Here is a 20,843-nt window from a genome sequence, read left to right on the forward strand (position 1 = left end):
AAGCCAGATGTTTGGCACTCATAAACCTCTGAGGTCTGGACTTTCTTGTGGGTTTCTCTTTTCTCAGTAAGTCTGATCAAAGGCCTGTTTATTATTATTATTATTTTTTTTTTAACCTTTTTTAAGACTTGATCTGATCCCAGTTCTGCAGCATCTTTCTGTTGTTCCCTCTTTACAGTGAGTGAGGGGGTGTTTACAGCTCACACACATATCCTGTGCTTTACTAATAGACTGACACATGTTGCCATCACCGACCTTCCAGAGTAATATCCTGTCATCCGGTAGCACATCACCGTCAGGATGCAGTCATTTTTCTTTCCTGTATTGATTTTGAAATCTGTCTAGACGTCAAGTGGCAGCTTGTTTTGCTGCTGGATGATTATGTGTTTACTGTTGAGGGCACATGCTGCGGTGTAGCACATAAAACCTCCCATTAGACCCCAGGTGGTGTTTCTTGAATCAGCATCTGTTATTGTTGATGCTTACATGCGGCATTACCACGGTGACCACCTCCCACAGTAGGCCTTTATGATGCACAAAAGTCCCCCAGAATATCTATCTAGAATTAAAGCAACACTATGTAGGATTCGTGGCACTCGTTCTCTGGTTGAGAAGAGCAACTGTCTGTCTGTCTTTGCCAGAGAACCACAGAGCCTACATGAATTTGTTGCCGGTACCGATGCCGGTGCCGTCGCCACTGTCATTACCGGTACTGGTGCGGAGCTACGGTGTCCCAGGACCATGATGTTCCTACCCGCACAGTAAAGTTACATAGTGCAGTTTCAGCCACTGTGATCCTGCTCAGCCTGCAGCGGCAGCACCAATCATCCTATTAACCATTTTTCTATCACTTCAATGAGTTTAGAAACATTATTTTAAGTAAAAAAAAAACTACATAGTGTTGCTTTAACCTTTCATTACTAATCATAGTGTGATGTTGTGATGCTGAGGCGATGCTGTCATCGCTGGTGTAATCCTCTGACTTCACTTTGCCCATTACATTACAGCAGACAGTGCGCCAGGAAGATGCAACTACTACTGTGCTGACCAGCAGCAGCTCCACAAGTCGCAACACTGGACAGCTGGCAGAGGTACAGTAGGCCTACACATGCACCACAGCCTTGCACACTTGATCATTTTGCTGGTTTAAACATCTTTATGTGGTCACAATATTACACATGTGGCTTCACGTCGAGGTTTCACAGTGAGGTTGAGCTTTGCGGCTGAAGCTGCTCGAGCTCTCTGACGCTGTGTTTGTTGGTCGCAGCTGCAGCCTGGATGCGATACTGGTTCAGGGAGTGACTTGGTGACCCTGCTTCGGCGAGCGATGTGTGGACCAGCCCTGCTGCTGTGGATGGTAGGAGTGGCTGTCCTCAGGACGGATGGTATGACCTACATTTTGGATCATTAAATCAACTTTAAAACACAAACAAGTTCCCTAAAATGACAGCGAGAGTGTTAACCATGAATGTGTGTAAAACTGAATTGCAGACTTTTGCAGATCTGGACTGAATTTTGGGGGATTTTAGAAACAAACAAACATATCAGTTTAGAAACAGATGGGATTTCAACAAAAACAATGAAATTATTATTTAAAAAAACAAAAAATTGCAAATACATAAACTGAAAATTAGACAAAACCTATAATTTAGGTGAAGATCAATTAGGAACATCTCAAATGAAGCAAGAGGTTGAAAGAGTTTCACTGTATAAAGGCGTAAAATCAGCCAGCTCATTATTTTGCCTACATAAATGTGTGCATTTCAAGTTTTATAACCAGACTTGCTGCTTGTGTCCTCCATCAGGTGAGGTCGTAGGCCCCAACGGCCTGACTGCAGAGGCCGGTCACTCCTTCATGCTGGGCTGCAACGTCACCACGGCAGCAGGTGAAACTGTCCAGCAAGTCCGCTGGCTCAACAAGCAGGGCGAGCCCGTCCTGACGTACGAGCCGGACATACCGGCACGCATCAGCCTACAGAAGGACGTCGAGCTCGTCGCCTACAACAACAACACCAGCTACATCAACATCACGAGGGTGCGTCCTGATGACGACGGCTGCTACCGCTGCATCTTTGACATTTACCCCACGGGCAAGCAAGAAGGCCAGGCGTGCATTAAAGTCACCAGTGAGTCCGGCTTCGGAGGTTGCACCTAAATTTTACATTTCACTTATATTTCACTATTGTTCTTGTCTCCATAACAACAGCCTTTTGCAAATGTGCTTATTTGGATAAGTCACATTGTCTTTGTGCAGCTCAGGGAGATTCACAGAGAACTGTTTGGTAACCCTTTAATTTACCGGCTCTTGATCACATGATAATGTCTAGAAATAGCCTAGAAATTACTGTCAATTTCATAGTAATGGTGAGAAATATAGCCAAGAAATGCGTAACTAAACAACGGTCAATTGCAGAGGACTTGGTGGAGAAAAATTCTGGCCTTTCCCAAAAAATTCAAAGGATGAAAAGCATGTGTAATCTTTTGAAAAATGCAACATTACTAATAAATTGACTGTTATTTCTTGGCTATTTCTTGACATTATAACATAATTAACAGCCTGTAAATTAAAGGGACACCAACTGTTTTACTCCCAGAAGTGCTGTGCTAAGGTCTGAAGTGCCAGATCAGCAGAGGAAAAAGCCACTTCCTGTTGTTACCATTAAAGTTTTATGACCCTTGGCCCCTCCTTGTTGCCCCTGAACCTGCACACAAGCCAGACCTAAACCTTCACAGCACATGTGATACCAGGCACTCTCTCCTCATCCTCAGGTAAAGTGCAGCCGGTGGGCAACAAGACGGCCGTCAGTGGGAAGCCGGCCACCCTGTCCTGCTATTACCCCCTCCATGAGAGGGTGCAGCAGGTGCTGTGGAGAAAGACGGCCGAGCAGGGCGACACCACCACCGTGGTTTCCTACGGCAAGACGGGGCACTACAGCGTAGAGGAGAACTTCAGGGAGCGGGTCGATCTGAGCCGAACTCTGGACGACACCGTGCTCACCATCAAGTCGGTGACGACGGAGGACGAGGCCTGCTACACCTGCGAGTTCCACACGTACCCGGACGGCACCAAGAGCGCCACCTCCTGCCTGTCGGTCTATGGTGAGTGTTATTTGTTTTTTTTTTAAATCCATATTCACCCTAAGAAAAGAAGCATAAGAAAGAAATAATTGTGTAAACATAGAGATCTATTATAAAAGATGGGGAAAGCAGAAAATAGAACATCTTCTTCAACACATTAACCACAAGCAATAACTCAAGAAAAACAAGACACAATCCCCACGGCCACAGCAACAAATTACTAACAGATGCAGATTGATGTATTTATCCACAAAGTACTTTTTACAATAGCTAATTTGAGCATGGAAACAGAGCAATATAACCTACATAAACATAACAAAACTAAAGTCAATCAATCACATTTAGGGATGTCACAATAATAGATTTTTTTGGTACAATTATTGTCACAGAAATGATCACGATACTACGATTATCACGAGTATTATGCATTAAGTAATTTCACAACACTATTAATTTGTAAAATCAAATATAGTTAAAATATACATTAGTAATTATAAAATATTTTTGTCATCCATACCAAATGTTTAAGTTAATTTAAATCTCTTTTTTTTTAATTACAAATGACACTCTAGCATTTAAATTCCTACCAATTCAATGTTACGTTAAATAAATGGACCAGTATCTGTGCATTTACCTTTACTTTGGCGCACATCTGCCGACACGGTTCAGACATAATCTTTTTTTGGAAAGTGACGGTATTTAGGAATCTTTACGATCAATTAATTATGCCGTTTAATACCGCGATTAATTGTGAAAACAAGTAATTGTGACATCCCTAATCACATTAAAAAAACAGGAGAAAAGCTGTAAAATCTCAAAAGTTGGAGGACCATTGTTCAAACCAAGTCCGATAATTATGGGGTTTGAGCAATGTCTCTGTCCAGTTCACCTCTCCTGTGTCAGTACAGTAATATACTGTAGGTTCAGAGGAAGTGAAGTGAGTGTGCGCGTGCGTGCGTCCCAGATACAGCTCAGGAAAGGGAAGAGCTGTGTAAACAAAGCCGAGCCGCTGTAGTGGGTCATTAAACTACTGTTCTGACCTGCTTCGGGGCGCGACGCCGCTCCTTGTCGCCTCGCCAGAGAGGTGTAAAGCAAAGTGTGAGACATGAGTGTAACTTCACAAGTGGTAAGTAAACGTTCCAGGAGAGTGAGTGGTTGTTGATCTTCCTGCATGTGTGCGATAATGTCGACAGAAGGAGGGGTCCCACTGAGGGGAATGGGGTGATTAATTTGGGTGAGAGCCCAGGGGATGAGTGGCTCACTGTTTCCCTAGACACAGGGCCTCAGTGTGTGTGTCTGTGTATGTGTGTTGTAGGTGTGTGTGTCTTTCTTTCTCTGCTAAACAAGCTTTGCTTCTGTGTAAAGTGATGGAACCAAAGACCCAGACGCACAAACACAGAGTCAGTAAAAGCTGCTCGGCCTCTGTTCTCTGTCTGGGTTTTGTTTCCAAGACGACTTGTGTCATTGTGTCCTCGGGGCGCAGAGATTGACAGGCGATGTGCTGCGTCTCTCTATAGCAGAGAGACAAATGTCCCTCTGTTGTCTGTGATTGACAGACACAGGCGGTACATTTATAGCTCAGTTCAAACACCATCCTTCTTTTTTTTCTTCTTCCAGTTTTACCCAAACCAGAGGTGAGTCACGTGACCTCGTCGCCGGGGGTTACCGAGGCCAACTGCACCGCCCAGTCCCGCCCTGCAGCAGAGATCATGTGGAACATCGGCGGGGACAACCGGACCCTCGGACCGCCCATCACCTCCGTCTACGACCAGGGCGACGGCACCACCATAGTGACCAGCACAGTCCTCTTCCAGTCGGGGTTGCTCGGCGAACTGACCGTCAAGTGCATCGTGCACCACCAGGGTCTGGAGAAACCCCTGACGGTGTCCCTCAACAAAGAAAGTGAGGAGGAGTCATTATTTGTGTCATCTTTGTAGTACTGTGGTGTCTTCTGCCCTAACTCAGTAATCCAATCATATGTCAGCGTTCCCACGAGTCATGAAAAACACATGGAAAATGTCAGACTAGTGAGGACTAGTCAGACCGATGCGTTAGGAACTGATGAAGCCCCTTGGATAAGAGGCGTAACGTCTTCCTAGACAAAAGTCCAGTTGCGTAAGATAACACTGAAAATGAGAAAAACAAAGTCAAATGTCCTGGGAGAGCTTGAATTTTCTTGGGAAATTATCAGTTACCAGAGCTCTGTTTGACTTTTTCAGACCGCACTAAGGATTTATTTTCCAAAGAAGTGTCTAGAGAGAAAATTCAAGACTTTGAGTTGATGAGAATTTTCAGTATTGGACCTATTGGATAAAAACAACACATTTGCGTTGTTCTATTATAAATTTGTCATAATTTCTAAGCATGTAAGAGATTATTCCATAGTTATTATTCCATAGATAGAGCCTTAGACTGCACATCTTTAAATCAAACTTCTGGGAGAGGGAATGAGAGAGAGGAATAAACATAGAAACAAATTGGTTATGTATTGACAAGAACACTTCCCCAAAGCATGAATGGGACGGGGATGTGATTATTATGAGGTGAGAAGGAAAAAAGTCCTGGCTGGTTCTCAAGGGATAGGAGTCCTTGAAGGGGGTTCCTTAGATAAAAATGAAAGCAGTGCATGTCCACTGTAAAAAGAAGCTAAAAAAAAAGGTAAAAAAAAGAAATCCCTCCATGTTTTGTTTAAATACCAGTTAAACTCTCTTTGTGCTGAGGTGTGGTGGGAACAAAGCCTGTTTTCTCCATGTGTGTATTCCAGTCACAGGTAATTATGTCGGCTTTGATGTCATCCTGAAGCCTGTAACGCCGCAGCGTACGGGAAGGAGTGTTATTTTCATACACGTCTCAGTCCACATGTTGTACATTTATGTGCTGCCCTTTTAAACATAAACAGAGCTGCGGCGTAAATGTGTGTGTGTTTTTGTGTCTTCCAGTGTCCACAGCCATGGTTGTCTTCCTCTCAGTGTGCGGTGTAATAGCGGTCCTCCTCCTCTGCCTGTGTGTGTGTCTCTGCAAATGCTTCATCTGCACTGACGGTGAGTCCAAAACTGAACATTTACTCTTTCACATGACTTTTTGTCGTCTTTCCCAGTGGTAGCATGTAACATTTCAATTTACCCTGCTCCAAAATAGCTCAGAGAAAACAACAAGGTCATTTCTTGTTCTCTAGTGGTTTTCCAAAGGCAGTTTAGGAAGTGGAGAGGGAGGCTGCAAAACAATATGTAGCTCCTCCTATGAGAGGATCTGTAGGTTCTCAGCTCTAGGAGTTTTATGTTGGGATGTCTACACTGCAACATATCTCTGATGGGAGAAAAACCAGCAAACACACAGGCAATACTCAGAGCATTGTTTCTCCTTGTGGCCTGTTGCGCCGGCCAAGTTCTGAGTGCCTCTTGTCATTGCAGTGATTATGATGGAGTGTCCACATTTCTTTCTGGTTCCATAAACAGAAAACATCCTGGGACTTTATGAGCCCTGTCACACTGAGCACAGGCTCCAAGAACCACAGTAGCACAGCGAAAGTCTGGCCAAATAACACATGTTTTGTGTTTAAAGCTGCTGATTTTTTAAGTCAACAGTGGTTCTGCATTTTGGCATCTTTCAGCCCATTGTCTCTGTTTGACATCCTGCAGCTGTTTTCTGTGGTAAAGCTGTAAAAGCAGACAAACTGAGCAGCCAAGAGCCTGATATCTGCCTCAAGACCAGAAACACACTCAGGTGTTGATTGTGGGGGAAAATATGTACTGTCCCTTTAAAAGGGTTTAAAGGGTCTCGCAATCTCATAGCGTGGTGAATGTGCAGGTCACAACTTGTCCACCAGAGCGTTTTGGAGTTGTTGGATTGTGTATTTGATGAGTTTGATGAGGGAAACCAAGAAATCCCATTAGCCTCCGTAGCGTAGCTCTGAGCAGCTTGCGGCTCTGCTCCGCCGTTCTAAAAACAGCTTGCACCGACAATTAAAGGTAACGAACCTACTCCTAAGACTAAAGGGATTACGACAATGGGCCAGTTTGCCAAAATGTTGAACTATCCCTTTAAAGAAACCCTAAGAAAAGCGTGAAATACATCACATTCATCCAAAAACACAGCGAAAATGTCAACTGGCAGCTACTTTCCACACCGAGGTGACAGGGTGGACGCCTCGTTGTGTGTCATCACCCCTCCTTTGACTCCTGTCGGCACCTCTCTCACTATCTTTTCCGGGTGCTGTGGAAACAGTTTGGTTGCCAGCGGCGCAATGTGGCGTGTAGCCCACTTCCCCTTTAGCATTAATTCTCCGACCACCGAGGAGAGAGGAAGGGACGACCGAACTGAGCGGAGCAACGACAGAAGCTTTGGCTGAGGTTCTTGCTGGCCCAACAAGAGATGAGGAAGAAAAACAATGTCAAGGTTAGGGCGGTCGCACGGCTATTCTCTATTTGGCAACTTTGAATTTAGCTTGAATGTTGTTTTTTGCGCCACATGAGCGAAGAGAAATCCCAGTGAATAGCCATAAAAGATTACAAAACAACCCTAAATAGACTTTTATTTTATCAGCTGAAAGTGATGAATGTGTTTCCTTTTCCCTACACAGCTCCTCCTCGTCTTTGTCCTTGTCTTTTTCTTTTGAGATAAGATAGCAGCCGGTACATATTGTCCTCGCACCTCCCAATATCCCAAAAATGGGAAATCCGCCGCAGCATTGCTCATCGCCTCATCATATCGAGTTGAGAAACCCGTCGCCTACGTTGGTCTAACACAACAAAAGCCTCAATCGCACTGTTGATTTAAGAGTGTTTGTGTCTTCACCGCATCCCTGAATCATGATCTGAGTTTGTGACCATCCTGACAAACTCAAACACCGTGTTTGCGTGTGATTGACGGTGTTGTGTTGGACCAGAACTGGCTCACGTGGGCAGAGATTGCAACAGGATCACGATGAAAATAGATTCTTCTCTGGAAGTAAAGCTTCCGTCTGCTTGAGACCTTTTCCACAAGTCTTTACCCACGTTTTGGATCCTGAGCAGAATAACAAGTAGATGCACCGATTGTCTGGAGTTAGCAGCCAGAAGAAAAGATCCTCTTTCTCAGTCTAATCCCTTGCGCTGAGATAGACATTAGGGGCCTGAGAGTGAGGAGGAGGAGGGGCCGAACCCGAAGTTGACAGCCTGCCCGCTTGATAACAACGCAGCCTCTCACACTTGACTGTACAGACACACACACACACTGTATTTCCCAGTCTTGGTTTGCATGAAATGTGCTGGGAACACAGGCTTTTACTGTGATGGGATTCAGATTGTGGTTCAGGGAAAGAGAGTGATGCAAAGTGCATCAAGGCCTCTCGTCCTAATTCTTTCACTTCCAGTAAGACCATGTGACATTTACAGATTGGGCAACAATTGATTTGACACTGTATGATGCATCACATATTAAGCAACTGGCAGTGATTGATTAATTATAATATTTCCAAATAGTGCATGAAACTTCTTTTTACCTAAACCCCACCCGCTTCAAACCATCCGGAACACAAATGCAGAGAGGAGAAAACACTGTTCAACTCAGTACACAGGGTTCTTACGGATCCTTAAAAAGTCTTAAAAGGCATTGAATTCATTAATCTAAAACAAGGTCTTAATTGGCATTAAAATGTCTTAAATCAATTTTTCAAAAGTCTTAAAAATGTTATCACTTGGTAAGTGGGATTTTATGATTGTAATTAGTCTCAAATCTCAAAATAATTGGTAACATTCCGACATAGAGAAGTTAGTGGCGGCTGTCACCGCTAAATTTGTCATCGTCACCAGCTCCCAAATCAATTTTTTTTTTTTTTCTGGACTTTTTATGCATTTATTTTGAAAGGACAGCTGCGGAAAACTTGCGCGAGTTTGTAGTTTTCACCAAAGTCTGTACTTTTAATGGAAACACACAGAACTCAAATTTCTTTTAATGCGCATTTCCCAGTAATTTGAATCACTTTGGATGGAAACAAACAGTACCGACAAGCAAACGTGTCCTTTTTAGTTTATCATCTCCTCTCCACAACTACACAGCTGTTAAATGATGTCATTCACTCACTCATAGCCACCTCCCCCCATTCATTCATGTAGCAGTCACTTTACCTTGGACCATAGGAAAGTGGGTAAAATTGTCCCTAACCCTATGTAATATATGTGGTGACGTTTTTGTTTTTTTTGCATTTGTGTTTATTGTGAAGTCTGTCTTAAATTTCATTTCAAGTGGCAATAAAACATCTTAAAAAGTCTTAAATTTAACTAGGCTTAAGCTGTAGGAACCCTGAGTACAACTCAGTCGATTGATAAAATCTGAGTTGGTGTTAGTGCGGTGGCACTTCCTGTCTGAATGAGTGGCAGAGCCGTCAGCTGTCTGAAACTCAGAGACCAAACCCAAACCGTGGATGGTCTGAAACGTTGTGATGTCTGCGGCTGAGGTCGAGCTGCAGGCCGACCACAGAATAGCTTTTGTGGTTCCCTGTGAAGCAGTGGGGCGGAGTTCAGCCTCCGCTTGTTTCAGCCACGGTTGGGAAATCAGGTCAAGGCCCGAGGAGGTTCTTCCAGTAAAAACGCCGCTCGTCTATTTGCGTCCGTTTCCATGATTTTGTGGCGTGGCCGGGTGGAGATGTAGCTACAGTACAGGACTGGACTGTAAGGTGCAGCAGCCGTAGGCAAAGGAAGCTGACCACAGATAAGAGCCATTTATACATGAAAGTGCATGTTTTCAGAGGCACCTTTGATTCTGTGGCACCGCAGGAAGTACGAGGGCGGCGCCACGCCCGGTCCGGCTCACAATCATCATCCGCCCTTGAATCATGAGGGCAGCACAGAGGGTAACACTGATTGTTCCTTAGAGATTAGAGATCCTAGGAAAAGGTGACACTGGCTGGTCAATATCCTGCAAAACAACCCAAATCATATACCTTCAAATGCTTTTTGGTAACACTTAACTTGACACCTATCTCTATAACGCATTATAACCATATTTATGAGTTAAAATGCAGTTATAGCACTGTATAACTATCATTATAAACACTCATAAATGATCATAATGCTTTATAACAATAATCATGACACACTATAAAACATTTTATGACTTACGTTACTGTTATAAAGCCTTATGATAATTTCTGAGTGTTTATAATGATAGTTATGCACATTTATAAGCCAATTATAACACATTATAACTATATTTATAATGCATTATCAATGTGGGCATTGTCATTTACAATTATAACATATTATACCTGACCTTAAGAGTCTTGATTATAGTGTGTTATAATCAAAGCATTATGATCATTTATGAGTGTTTATACTATAGTTATACAGTGCTATAACTGCATTATAACTCATTATAAGTATGGTTATAATGCATTATAGTCAGAGATAGGTTACATAGTGTTACCGTTTTTTTTTCTGATGTGTTGATTCTGTCACTCCTGCTCTAATTAGAGTTTAGGAGCTTCGTGTGAGTGATCCTCTAATGCACATAACTCACACTGCTGCCACATGACTGTTGAGGTGTGGCAGACGTTTAATCACGGCTGTGGAATTCCTGCAGTGTTTCATTATTGCGTTGCATGTGGTCTTTTTAGATCTGAGTGGGCGCTCTGGGGATTATGTGTGTGTGTGTGTGTGTTCAGACATGTATGAGTTTAGATTTGCATTCCTGTGTTAGAATCACACCAATACCATACCAATCAGCTTATGATGTTTTTCTCCATCCTTCCTCTGCTTTACAAGAAAAAAAGTAGATCTTGTCATGTTATGTGATGTGTAAAAGTGAGTTTCGTGAGGCTGCAGGGAAAAAAACATCCCATGAACCAGTTCAGGGAGACAGAGATTGGATGTTTCAGTTCTCTCATGTGATGTGATAATTAATGACCAGTGGGCCGGTGTCCCAAAACACAGTGAAACTCAAAGTGCTCGTCCTTGTGCTGATGAAATCTCAAGGACGCCGTGTCAGGTGGGGGAAAAAAAGCAACATACTGTACAGATTAGCAGAGGAAGGATTTGATCGGTGTGATTTAAGCACAAAACGGGAAATGAAACAATTGTGTAAAGTTTCCACAACTATTCTAACTGTGGCTCTGTCTGTCCCGTTCCTGTCCAGACTGATTTGGAGCTGCGGGCGTCACCGCTGCTTTGATGAAGGTCCAGCGCGGCTCTGGGCCTGACCTAGCTGCCCAGCACCGTGCCCTGCAGAGGGAGCGAACAGAGCTCTCACTGAGCCGAGCCAACACTGCTGCTTCTGCTTCCACCGGCTGAGAAGACCCCGTCAGTAAATAACACAACTGAAACCACTTCATCTAATGCCACATTTTAGTCTCCATGATAAGAATAGAGGGTTTTATCTGTTCACTTCATCATGGAGGGGCAGTGGTTGGAGTCAAACACTTGATGTCTACTTAAAAAGAAAGAAAAAATGCATTCACTCACATAGTACTTTGTTGGAGAGTTTATTATAATTAACACAAATCTGCTAACTTTTTTTTAGAAATCAGCTAATCCCATCTAGATTAAACAAAAAAAACTGTGGGGTCTTTTGTCTCAGATCTCTTACTGTATAAAATATTGTAAAAAGTTAGTCCTATATTTTTTCAGCACACCTAGGGTTATTTACAGGTGCCATATTGTGAAATCCCCATGTCTTTTTATACTATTATTATGATAAAACAGGTCTAATCTATTTTTTTTTATTGTATCAAAACTTGTATTGAGAATCTGTGCCTTGAAATTAGCCCTCAGGACTTCCTGTAACGTTATGATGTCACAACAATTCATCATGCCAAATCCTAATCCTAATCCTAATCCATCACCCAGTCTTGAAAGATGTGGTTTCTCCGTTGTATTTGAGCAGATCAGTCAGAAAACAGAAGAGAGGCTCAGAAGACCCCACAGTTTGAAAGTAGATCATAAAATATAAACAGTTCCCATTCAGACAAATGTATATAATATAAAAATACGCCAATCTCTCAAATCAAAGAACAAAATGAACAAAAAAACACAGCTGATTGGGAAAATAGTCTGTCAGGGTCTTCACTGTGACTGATAATAGACACGGCTGCATCTGTGGTAAAGAGTTATATATTATTATGGTATGTTATAGCTGCAGAGCTGCAGTGTGTGAGACAGTAACAGGAGACCTTTGTGTCTCCTCTTATATATATATGTTCTGAAAGGTAAAGAAATCTGGAGTGTGTGTGTGTGTGTATGAGAGAGTGTGCGTGTGTGTGTGTGTGTGTGTGTGTGTGTGTGTGTGTGTGTATGAGAGAGTGTGCGTGTGTGTATGTGTGTGCACCTGTTTGCATTGATGTACAGTATTTCATGACCTTTCAGAGTCAAACATTGTTACAAGTTACTTTTGTTTGCAGAAAATATTAATATAGGTCAGATTAATGATAGGTAATGTAGGATATAATATGAAATACATATATATAACTACAGTATAAGCTCACATGGGCTGTGTACAGTGAAGTTAATTTTTGTAGAAAATCTCATTTATCAAAAAGTAAAGAAAAAAAAAAAGATGTCTTCTAGCACATCTGTGGCTGGATTCTTACATTTCCACCTAACATCTGCTTACACATCTGTATATTAAGATCATTTCAAGGTTTAAATCCTAATATTATAGCGATGTTAAACATTAAATTTCACATTCCCACTCCTTTTCCGTTGAATGTTTCTGTCTGTGTTGTTTTTGAGCAATATTCACTTCACTGTGTAAGAGTTGATCAATAGTTTCCTGTACCGTCACTGAGGCGGGGATCAGCACCGACTGGAACAAATAAAACCTGAGACTTTATCTTGCTTTTGTCTCGCTGCTTATTTTATCACCTGGAGGTGTTTTTCTTAGTATCTCAGATTTTCTAAGTGATGATAAGTGGTGATGATGTGGAGACAGTGGGTGGTACAGTAACCTCGAGACAACGTTACACAAGAGGAAACTCATTTCCTCTGCAGCCCACTCCGATGACTTTACTTTTTCTCTTCCAATGGTGTCGCCGTCTCGTCTTTTTTCTTTCTTTTGTTTTTGTTTCAAATGGTCTATGACTAACCAATGCAAATATTTCAAGCTTAAAATAGCTTCAAATTCCAGTTTCACAAGTGTTATTTCAGGTATTTGACACTTTGGAAATATCTAAACACACAGTTCAACCTTGAAACTACAGAGTGTAATCATCCTTACATTACTGTTGTTTGAATGAATGAATTTGGCTTAATAGTTTGTAAATAAACCCCCCTTGCTTTCAGGATATATGGTTTCCTTGAAAACAGATTATTATCCTAACACTTTTCCTATACAGTACAAATGAATCATATTTTTTTCTTCCTACAGTTTCCATAAAGCTCACAAAGACAGGAAGGGGTAAGTTGTTCCTTTGCTACTCAGAGGCACTGAGCTCTTATCGATCGTTATCAGTGTTATTAAAGCAAGTTATTTGACTATTCATAATAATAAAGAGCCTTATCTAGAGGAAACTGTGGGTTGAAATGGCATGAGTTCACTATAAAAACACCGGTGTGTTATTGTTTTTTGGTCCCTTGCTGGTTTTTAGATATTTATGGAGTCACGCTCTTAGGAAATAATAATTTCAATATTATTAATCTAATTTCTTTGGAGATTGTGAAGAATTTTGTTGAGTAGTCACCAACTCTATCACCAAGATAATAAAATATCGTCTAGCCAGTTGTATTTTAAGTTCAATATACTGAGTTTTGCTTTTTCAACACTAGATGGCGTCTTCTTTTCTTTCTTTTTTCTGAAGTGAGTTCTCAGGTTTTTCCTTTCCCATGCAGATTTCATTCATATTTACTGTGTGACTCTGTTGTACCAAAAATACCCTAATGAACATGTTTTAATGTAGATTCATGAAGAACCAAAAACATCCCCACTTCACACACAAAGTTTTTGGACTTCCTTGTTGTAAGGGGGCCAAGTGTTTGCATGTGTCACATAGTGGTTGGTGGGCGATGCAGCGAGCTGGGTGGGGTGTTGATCAAAAGACAGTGTTTCTTTCTTTTTCTTTTTTTTTTTTTGGTGCGTGTCTGTGCTAAAGTGTGCATGCAGTGCAGCGATGTATACCTCAGCTTTTAGCACTTTAAAAACCACAGAGGTTGGATCCCACAGGGCAAGATCTGCCACGTGCCTCAGTCTCCACTCAACAACCCTTTTTAAAAATGTATTTATTTATTGTGTTTTAGGTCATTTTATGCAACATTCATCTGTTTGACACTCCAGCTGGAAAAACTGTCTTTTATTCAGCCAACAACAAAGCAAAGAAAAAAAGATTATCACAAAGATCAGTGTGGTTTCTGCCCTGTTGCCACAAAATCACAAGTTCTCACTCAGGAGCTGCTTATTCTTAGATATGAAAACACTATAGTGCTACTGCATTATTTTAAAGTTTGATCTAATTTTCCTGCAGTCGACATGGTGAATGCTGTTTTCACACATAGTTCCTGTTGAATGAAGATGTTGTCTGTGCTGTGACCTTTAGGATTATGCTATGGAGATCCGTTTGGTTATTTTCATTGTCTTCTAGCTGGTTTCAGTCTGAAGTGAAAGGTGTCATTTCCCGGATTCAGGGTGGGAGAGCTGATCTTGTGATGAGTTTTCTACACCTTCGAAGGTGACTCATAGTGCAATGTGGCACTGATGTTGGGATTTACACAAATTAACCAGAGCTAGACTTCAAAAGGGGTAGATACAGATCAATGAAATTAAGTATAGCTGTTATTCTTTATCATAAATATATATGAATATAAAATGAACATTTGCAGTTATTAGGGATGTAGATTTTCAATGTTTTTTATTATGATGATTATCATTATCACTATTATTTGAATTGCTTCAACATCTGGATGAAATCTGAGCTTGATGAGTTAAGAGCGACGTGTCTCTGATTCATGTCTTCCACTGTAAAACAACCTCCATTCCTTTGTTTTCACTTTATGTGACTGGTGGTTTTAATTCTGCTTCCTGTTCCGTCAGTCGACTCTCCGTCTGCACTGAACCCCAACAAGAAGCGCTACATCAATCAGATCCTCGGCAACAGAGAGAGTGAAGATCAGAGGTGGCAAGCTAACACACAGAGAAGCAATCACATTTAAAAGAAGTAAACTCCACCGGATGTGTGCACAAAACATTGACACCTATACAGGAAACAAAACTATTTACCTGTAGATGTGTTATACTGCACAATGCACAAACAAGCTGTGGTGGATTTAACAAAGGAGGATTTCTCAACCATGAAATTTCACTTCTGTTGAGCTTGATTTACAGGAATTTAAAAGCTCTTCAAACTGTGATAGGAAAAGAAACGATTTGAATATTTCAAAAGTATTGAAACCCAATCAATAAAGGATATTACGTCACAATACAACACTTTAAGCACTGACTGACTCATTTTACACAGAAATCAGTGAAAGCTCAGATGGAAGATAGAAGTTCTGGTCCTGAGATGATTAATATGAAATGTTTTGATATTTGATATCAATCACAGCGTTGATATCATGAGGTTTAACTCTGAAGATTGATTTTAAGGAACAGATGGGTCGTTTTCGTAGATGTGACGGACGCGTGAGGAGCCACGGGAAGGCTGGCAGCTCGGGTCTGGTGCGTTCCTGGGTTCTCCTGCTCCGCACACACCTTTGGGTAGACATCAGGTGAGATTAATTGTTGCTCCCACAGTGTTATGTATATTAACTCTTATTATTTTGTGTCATTTTGAATCTGTTTTGCTCGTCAGGTCAGAGGTCATCCCCCTCAGTGCAGAACCAAACAGCTGCTGTATGGAAATACCCAGATGTCTCACCTCTACACCTCAGTGTCGATGCAAGAATTAGCGCTGTGACCACGACGATAAACGCCCCGACTGCGACAATGCGATACACACATAGCTGGGAAATCATCGAAGGGGCGGGGCATCCTGCAAATCAAAAAAAGGTGATTTTATTCAACTTATATCATATGTGACACCTGAGAGACAACAATCAACACACTGAGAGGGAGTCAACATCTCACCTGGGTTTGTTGTAAGTGATGTGATGTCTGAAAAAACATTTGCAAGACACAGAATTGATCATCAATCATTTAGTCACAGGAGGAAACTGTCAAATTCAGGTATAAGCAGGTGATACATCAAAACCTCTGTAAGTAAACTGTCCTTACCTGTGGTTTCCTCCCATTTCACAGAGGTGAATTCACCATCACCTATAAAACAACGTAGGGTTTTTAAGTCTTAATGAGAAGGGATGAAAGCTGCATTTTCATCAGTAAACACATGGTTTCTCATGTTATGTACAGATTGATTAAAAAAGTAACACTCGCCCCTCACAGAGACATTGAAGCTGACACTGGCATCATTTTTACTTTGGACTACTTTTTTAAAGATCAAATGTAATATCCCTTTACCATGCTTTAACTCTTCCCACTTTTGTTGTTATGTGATTGCTCCTGTTGACATCAACAGGGACACACCAGTAGGTTTCACATCTGCCTGAGTTTGAACCAGGACACAGTGGGAACAAATGTTATGTATAGACTGTTGAAGAAGTTTCACTCACCTTTAACAAAGACGTTGATGCTGTGACTCACATGAGCTCCACTTTGACATCGATACCGACCTGAATCACTGCTGAACACTTTTTTAAAGATCAAATATAATATCCCTTCACCAGGGCTTAACTCCTCCCAATTTGTTGTAATGCGACTGCTACTGCTCACATCAACAGGGATAAAGGATCCATTCACCCCAAGTTTAAACCAGGACACTGCCGGTTTTGAGCTTGTGCAGAAATCAACAGTGCAGTTAATGGTAAGATTGTGTCCAAGGAAGGCCTCGTGAACTGTGTTGTAAAGCACTTTAATCCCTGCATCACAGTCTGAGTCGGCACCTGCGGGAGGAGAAAATCCAATTCACAACAGTTAACATATGAGATTATGTCACAGGACATCTCTATGCTTTGTTGTGTATGGGAGTTGCAAGATAAGTGTGATTTCCCTCTCCATATTACAGAGGTTTTTAGTTCATACCTGGCTGAATATCTGTGTTTTCTTGTACTGAAATTATAAAGAGGACAGTAAGAAAGGAAGTAAAGTTTTAAAACAGGTGGGTTAAAGTCAGCTTGTAGGAATGAGAGAAATTAATGAGATCACAGGAAAGAAAAATCTGTTTTCTCAGCTGCACCTGTGGCCATCAAACTGAAAATATAGGTCAGCTTTGTAGGCTCTGACCTCAGCTGTGGTGCTGTGTGATCACAACTGTAACTTCTCATCATTTCCTCATCTTCAGATCAGATACAGTTTTCAGTTTAGTAGTATTATATATCTTTATTCTATTATTTTATATAGTATATGTGTATTTATCGTATACAGTATGCATATTTCCTTTTTGTATGCGTATCTTTTGCGCTAGAATATTTTAATTCATTCTATTTTATTTTATTTTCTTATTCTATTCTATTTTTGGTACTCTTATGTTTGCACCTGACACCAAGACAAGTTCCTCGTGCTGTAAACTGACCTTTACTGCTCTTGGCAATAAAACAGTTCTGATTCTGATTCAGTTCAGTTTTCAGTTCAGTTTTATTTATTTATATCCCGATTCTGATTCACAGTTCCAAGATAAACTGACATCCCATCACTTGCAGGACATTTAATGTGTTACCATAGCTACCAGCCTGCAAACTAACAGTGGTATAATGCAAGACAAGACATTATTGTGAGTAAATTAACACATTAACCAGCGAGCCAGTCTCTCTGTTGTTCACAGTGTATGGCTTTTGTGGTTTTCACACTTGGCTGTTCTTCAGTGTGACCATGTCTTCACTCCCCATATATGGTATTAAATTAAGCGATTTGATTGGCCGCACAGAAGCAAATGATGTCAAATTTTCCATCAATGCAGATATATGAAACCAGCGCTTTTCTACTTCATTAAATATAAAAGATACAATAATTTTGGTTTAATCTCTTCTCAGGAGACATGCTTCACTGATTTGGACTCAAACCAAACAGATGAGACTTCAGAGGGAGTTCTGCTTATTCCAGGTGAAAGATCTGCTCTCTTATCTCCATTTTTTGAAGAACTGGAGTAAAACCATTCATATACCGTATGATATGATATGATATGATCACACACTTATATAAAAACCCTCCAGTGGCGCAAACAACGAACAGAAATCAGGACCAGTATTTGGTGCATTTTATTTTGTTGCACTGTTGCGTCCATGCATATGTCCAGTACTCTGCTCTGGATTTACATGAGTCATATGGGCATGTCTGAAACATATTCAGTTTTTTAATGACCTTTAAATTGGCAAAAACAAACAAATCAATGTGATTGATATATTGGTGAATACACTCAGAGCGTCAGAGAAACAAAGACCTGTGCAGACTGATAGAGAGCGATTTATAAACTAAAAAAAACAACAAAACTTTAACTTACTATCAGCTTCCAGAGTCCCAATGAGCAACGCCATGATGGAAACATGGAGGATGGTCCGGCAGGAGTTAGATCTCATGGTGGGAACGTTTGAAGACGCAGCTCCTCTTCTGTCAAACAACTATTACTTTAGGTGTGCTCTACATACCACTGCACAGGCATGTGGTCGACTTCTACTTCCTGTTTTTGATGGACGGATGAAGCACACACACTCAGGCTACATGTTTTTTTTTAACAGAACAGATACTTTGGTGGATTAATGGGAAATAAAGTGCAAGAGCGAGTTGGCATCATATAATCTTTTAAATCACAGACAGACAGTGTGTTAATCGATTACACAACATGATCAGATAATAATTACATTCCCCAACTCAGACAATCACTCTAAAGGTTTGTGGAGCACATCTTTACAAAAAAAAGCTCATTAGTCATTCATTTAGTCTGAAAATGCACAGAGAGCTGATACAATACAGAGTGCATAGTTGTGAAACCATTACTGTTAGGAGTAAATTCAAGTCACAGATGTGCAACGCCACCGGACACAGTTTTCATGTACGGTGAAAACTGCACCAGACAGTTTGCGTGAGTCCTGAAAAGTTACATACAATTCTGGTAACACATAGTGCTACCTTTGGACTTTCCCATGCTGCTCACTGCCTTTCTCTGGTTCCCTTTCAGTCATGTTTGAGTGTGAGCTGCATTCAATAGAAAAGAAAGAACCAGTGTGTTTGAGGGATCTAAAGGATGGACCAAATGTCATTGATGGAAATCTTAGTAGTTCCTCCTCATGTTGTGTCTGTAATCCTCTCTGTGAGTTTGTCCTTGCATCTTTGTGTAATCGGCTTCCCGTGCTCCTCTAGGATGAATCTGTCTCTCCACTTGATCTGAAATGATTTGAGACATCCTCCATGTTGAGGAGATTCAGCCCCATCACTTCCTGAGGTCTTTAAGCCACGCGAATAGCTGCGTCCTCTGAGAAATCCTGCTCCCGCCTCCGTAGTCGAGGCGCAGGAGCCCCCGCTGGCTGCTGGTGGTTGAGTGCAGCGTACACGACAGAACTCCATTCCTCCACCTCCTCCGCTGCGTTCCTCCTTCGCTCTCTGCCGTCCTTCACCCTGCTGTAAAGAACCTCGTTGTCTCCCGGTGTCCCGTTGGGCTGCGAGGACGATCTCTGCTTATGCAGGCTGACATGTGGGAAGCCCTGCTCCAACATGGGGATCTCCATGTACTGCAAACATCCATAAAAAAAACATGTTCCATGAAAAAGTTTGAAGAAATACAAATTTGACATAGCAAATATACATTTTTCTTTGCTGACCTGGTTTTCTGTTGGTTGCTCTTTACTTGATTTACCTGCATGATGGACATGAGTTGGGGTGAAATGAGTCATTGTTTTACATTCTCATATTACTTTCATCTTGGATTTAAAATAAATGACATGATTGTAAAAGTCAAATCATCTCACCTTTACATCCTCGCATTGATATGATGGATATAACGATCACTAAGATGACAAATGTCAGAATCCCAGCAGCAGGGTACACGTAGTACACCAGTATATCGTTTAAATCAGTTGTAGAAGTCGACTCAACTGCAACATAACAAGTAGCTTGACTTAATATGAATGTGTTTACATTGGATACTACTCTATGTAAATATATAGGAAAAACAAATGATCAGCAAAAAGCAGCTGAATTAACAACATCACAAAGTCTTATCAATAACCTTTTCTTGTGTAATTCTCTGATGCAACGGTGGTAAATTCAATATCACCTATAAAAAAAACACAGGTTTATTGTCTCACTGATGTGACATACAGTAGAAGGGCTGAAAGCTGCACCTGTTCACAAGCTACAGTGGGAACAAAAAGTTTAACTCACCTTTAACAGAGACGGTGATTTTGTGACTCAAGTCATCTCCACTTTGACACTGATACAGACCTGAGTCACTGCTGACCACTTTTTTAAAGATTAAATATAATATCCCTTCACCAGGGCTTAACTCTGTCCAATTTGTTGTAATGTGGCTGTTACTGTTGACAACAACAGGGACATAGGTTCCATTCACCCCAAATTTGAACCAGGACATTGGCGGTTTTGAGCTTGTGCAGAATTCAACAGGGCAGTTAATGATAAGATTGTGTCCAAGGAAGGCCTCGTAAGCTGTGTTACGATGCACTTTAATAACTGCTTCACAGTCTGAGTCTGCACCTGCAGGAGAAACAAGAACACAAACAATATAATATATTGATTTCACATAATATAAAATGAATAGCTGATGTGAGTTGGTATAAAAGGAATGCTATATGTGATACATCAGC

At 41.2% G+C, this 20,843-nt stretch overlaps 3 protein-coding genes across 4 annotated transcripts; 1 reads left to right on the top strand and 2 right to left on the bottom strand.

The window, feature by feature from the left end:
* The first annotated feature begins 1,010 nt into the window (after nucleotides 1–1,010).
* Nucleotides 1,011–12,879, top strand: LOC146990796 (OX-2 membrane glycoprotein-like). 2 transcript variants are annotated; one of them, XM_085799360.1, is made up of 8 exons: nucleotides 1,011–1,091; nucleotides 1,268–1,385; nucleotides 1,806–2,126; nucleotides 2,770–3,099; nucleotides 4,696–4,980; nucleotides 6,018–6,119; nucleotides 11,188–11,911; nucleotides 11,958–12,879. In XM_085799360.1, the coding sequence occupies exons 2-7, from the start codon at nucleotides 1,328–1,330 to the stop codon at nucleotides 11,190–11,192; spliced, it is 1,101 nt and encodes a 366-aa protein (XP_085655486.1). In that variant the 5' UTR covers nucleotides 1,011–1,091; nucleotides 1,268–1,327; the 3' UTR covers nucleotides 11,193–11,911; nucleotides 11,958–12,879. The 2 variants fall into 2 exon arrangements, with proteins under 2 accessions (XP_085655486.1, XP_085655492.1); XM_085799366.1 differs by having other exon boundaries at nucleotides 1,026–1,091; nucleotides 1,230–1,385.
* Nucleotides 12,880–14,872: 1,993 nt separating this feature from the next.
* Nucleotides 14,873–18,746, bottom strand: LOC146990797 (uncharacterized). Its single transcript, XM_085793792.1, has 6 exons — nucleotides 18,527–18,746; nucleotides 16,644–16,973; nucleotides 16,249–16,290; nucleotides 16,102–16,128; nucleotides 15,893–16,006; nucleotides 14,873–15,726 (listed from the first exon to the last, which is right to left on the bottom strand). Exons 1-6 carry the CDS (start codon nucleotides 18,600–18,602, stop codon nucleotides 15,617–15,619), a joined length of 699 nt encoding a protein of 232 aa, XP_085649918.1. The 5' UTR covers nucleotides 18,603–18,746; the 3' UTR covers nucleotides 14,873–15,616.
* A 433-nt stretch (nucleotides 18,747–19,179) lies between these two features.
* On the bottom strand, nucleotides 19,180–20,258 carry LOC146990798 (uncharacterized). The gene is made up of 3 exons (XM_085799415.1): nucleotides 19,989–20,258; nucleotides 19,842–19,876; nucleotides 19,180–19,751 (listed from the first exon to the last, which is right to left on the bottom strand). The coding sequence occupies exons 1-3, from the start codon at nucleotides 20,002–20,004 to the stop codon at nucleotides 19,470–19,472; spliced, it is 333 nt and encodes a 110-aa protein (XP_085655541.1). The 5' UTR covers nucleotides 20,005–20,258; the 3' UTR covers nucleotides 19,180–19,469.
* Between the last annotated feature and the right edge of the window lie 585 nt (nucleotides 20,259–20,843).

Source organism: Trachurus japonicus, chromosome 2, assembly GCF_045865225.1.
Source record: "Trachurus japonicus isolate A0001 chromosome 2, Traja_1.0".
NCBI lineage: Eukaryota > Metazoa > Chordata > Actinopteri > Carangiformes > Carangidae > Trachurus > Trachurus japonicus.

Bases quoted from the DNA above. Each gene is read 5' to 3' on its own strand.
- LOC146990796 (XM_085799360.1), top strand. From the start codon at position 1,328: ATGTGTGGACCAGCCCTGCTGCTGTGGATGGTAGGAGTGGCTGTCCTC. The intron at 1,386-1,805 runs GTATGACCTACA...GTCCTCCATCAG, and splicing joins GGCTGTCCTCAGGACGGATG to GTGAGGTCGTAGGCCCCAAC. The intron at 3,100-4,695 runs GTGAGTGTTATT...TTCTTCTTCCAG, and splicing joins CTCCTGCCTGTCGGTCTATG to TTTTACCCAAACCAGAGGTG.
- LOC146990797 (XM_085793792.1), bottom strand. From the start codon at position 18,602: ATGAGATCTAACTCCTGCCGGACCATCCTCCATGTTTCCATCATGGCG. The intron at 16,974-18,526 runs GTAAGTTAAAGT...CTCCTCCCGCAG, and splicing joins TGGGACTCTGGAAGCTGATA to GTGCCGACTCAGACTGTGAT. The intron at 15,727-15,892 runs GTGAGACATCTG...GTCTACCCAAAG, and splicing joins ATCGACACTGAGGTGTAGAG to GTGTGTGCGGAGCAGGAGAA.
- LOC146990798 (XM_085799415.1), bottom strand. The intron at 19,752-19,841 runs GTCAGCAAAGAA...GGATGTTTGCAG, and splicing joins AGCAACCAACAGAAAACCAG to TACATGGAGATCCCCATGTT.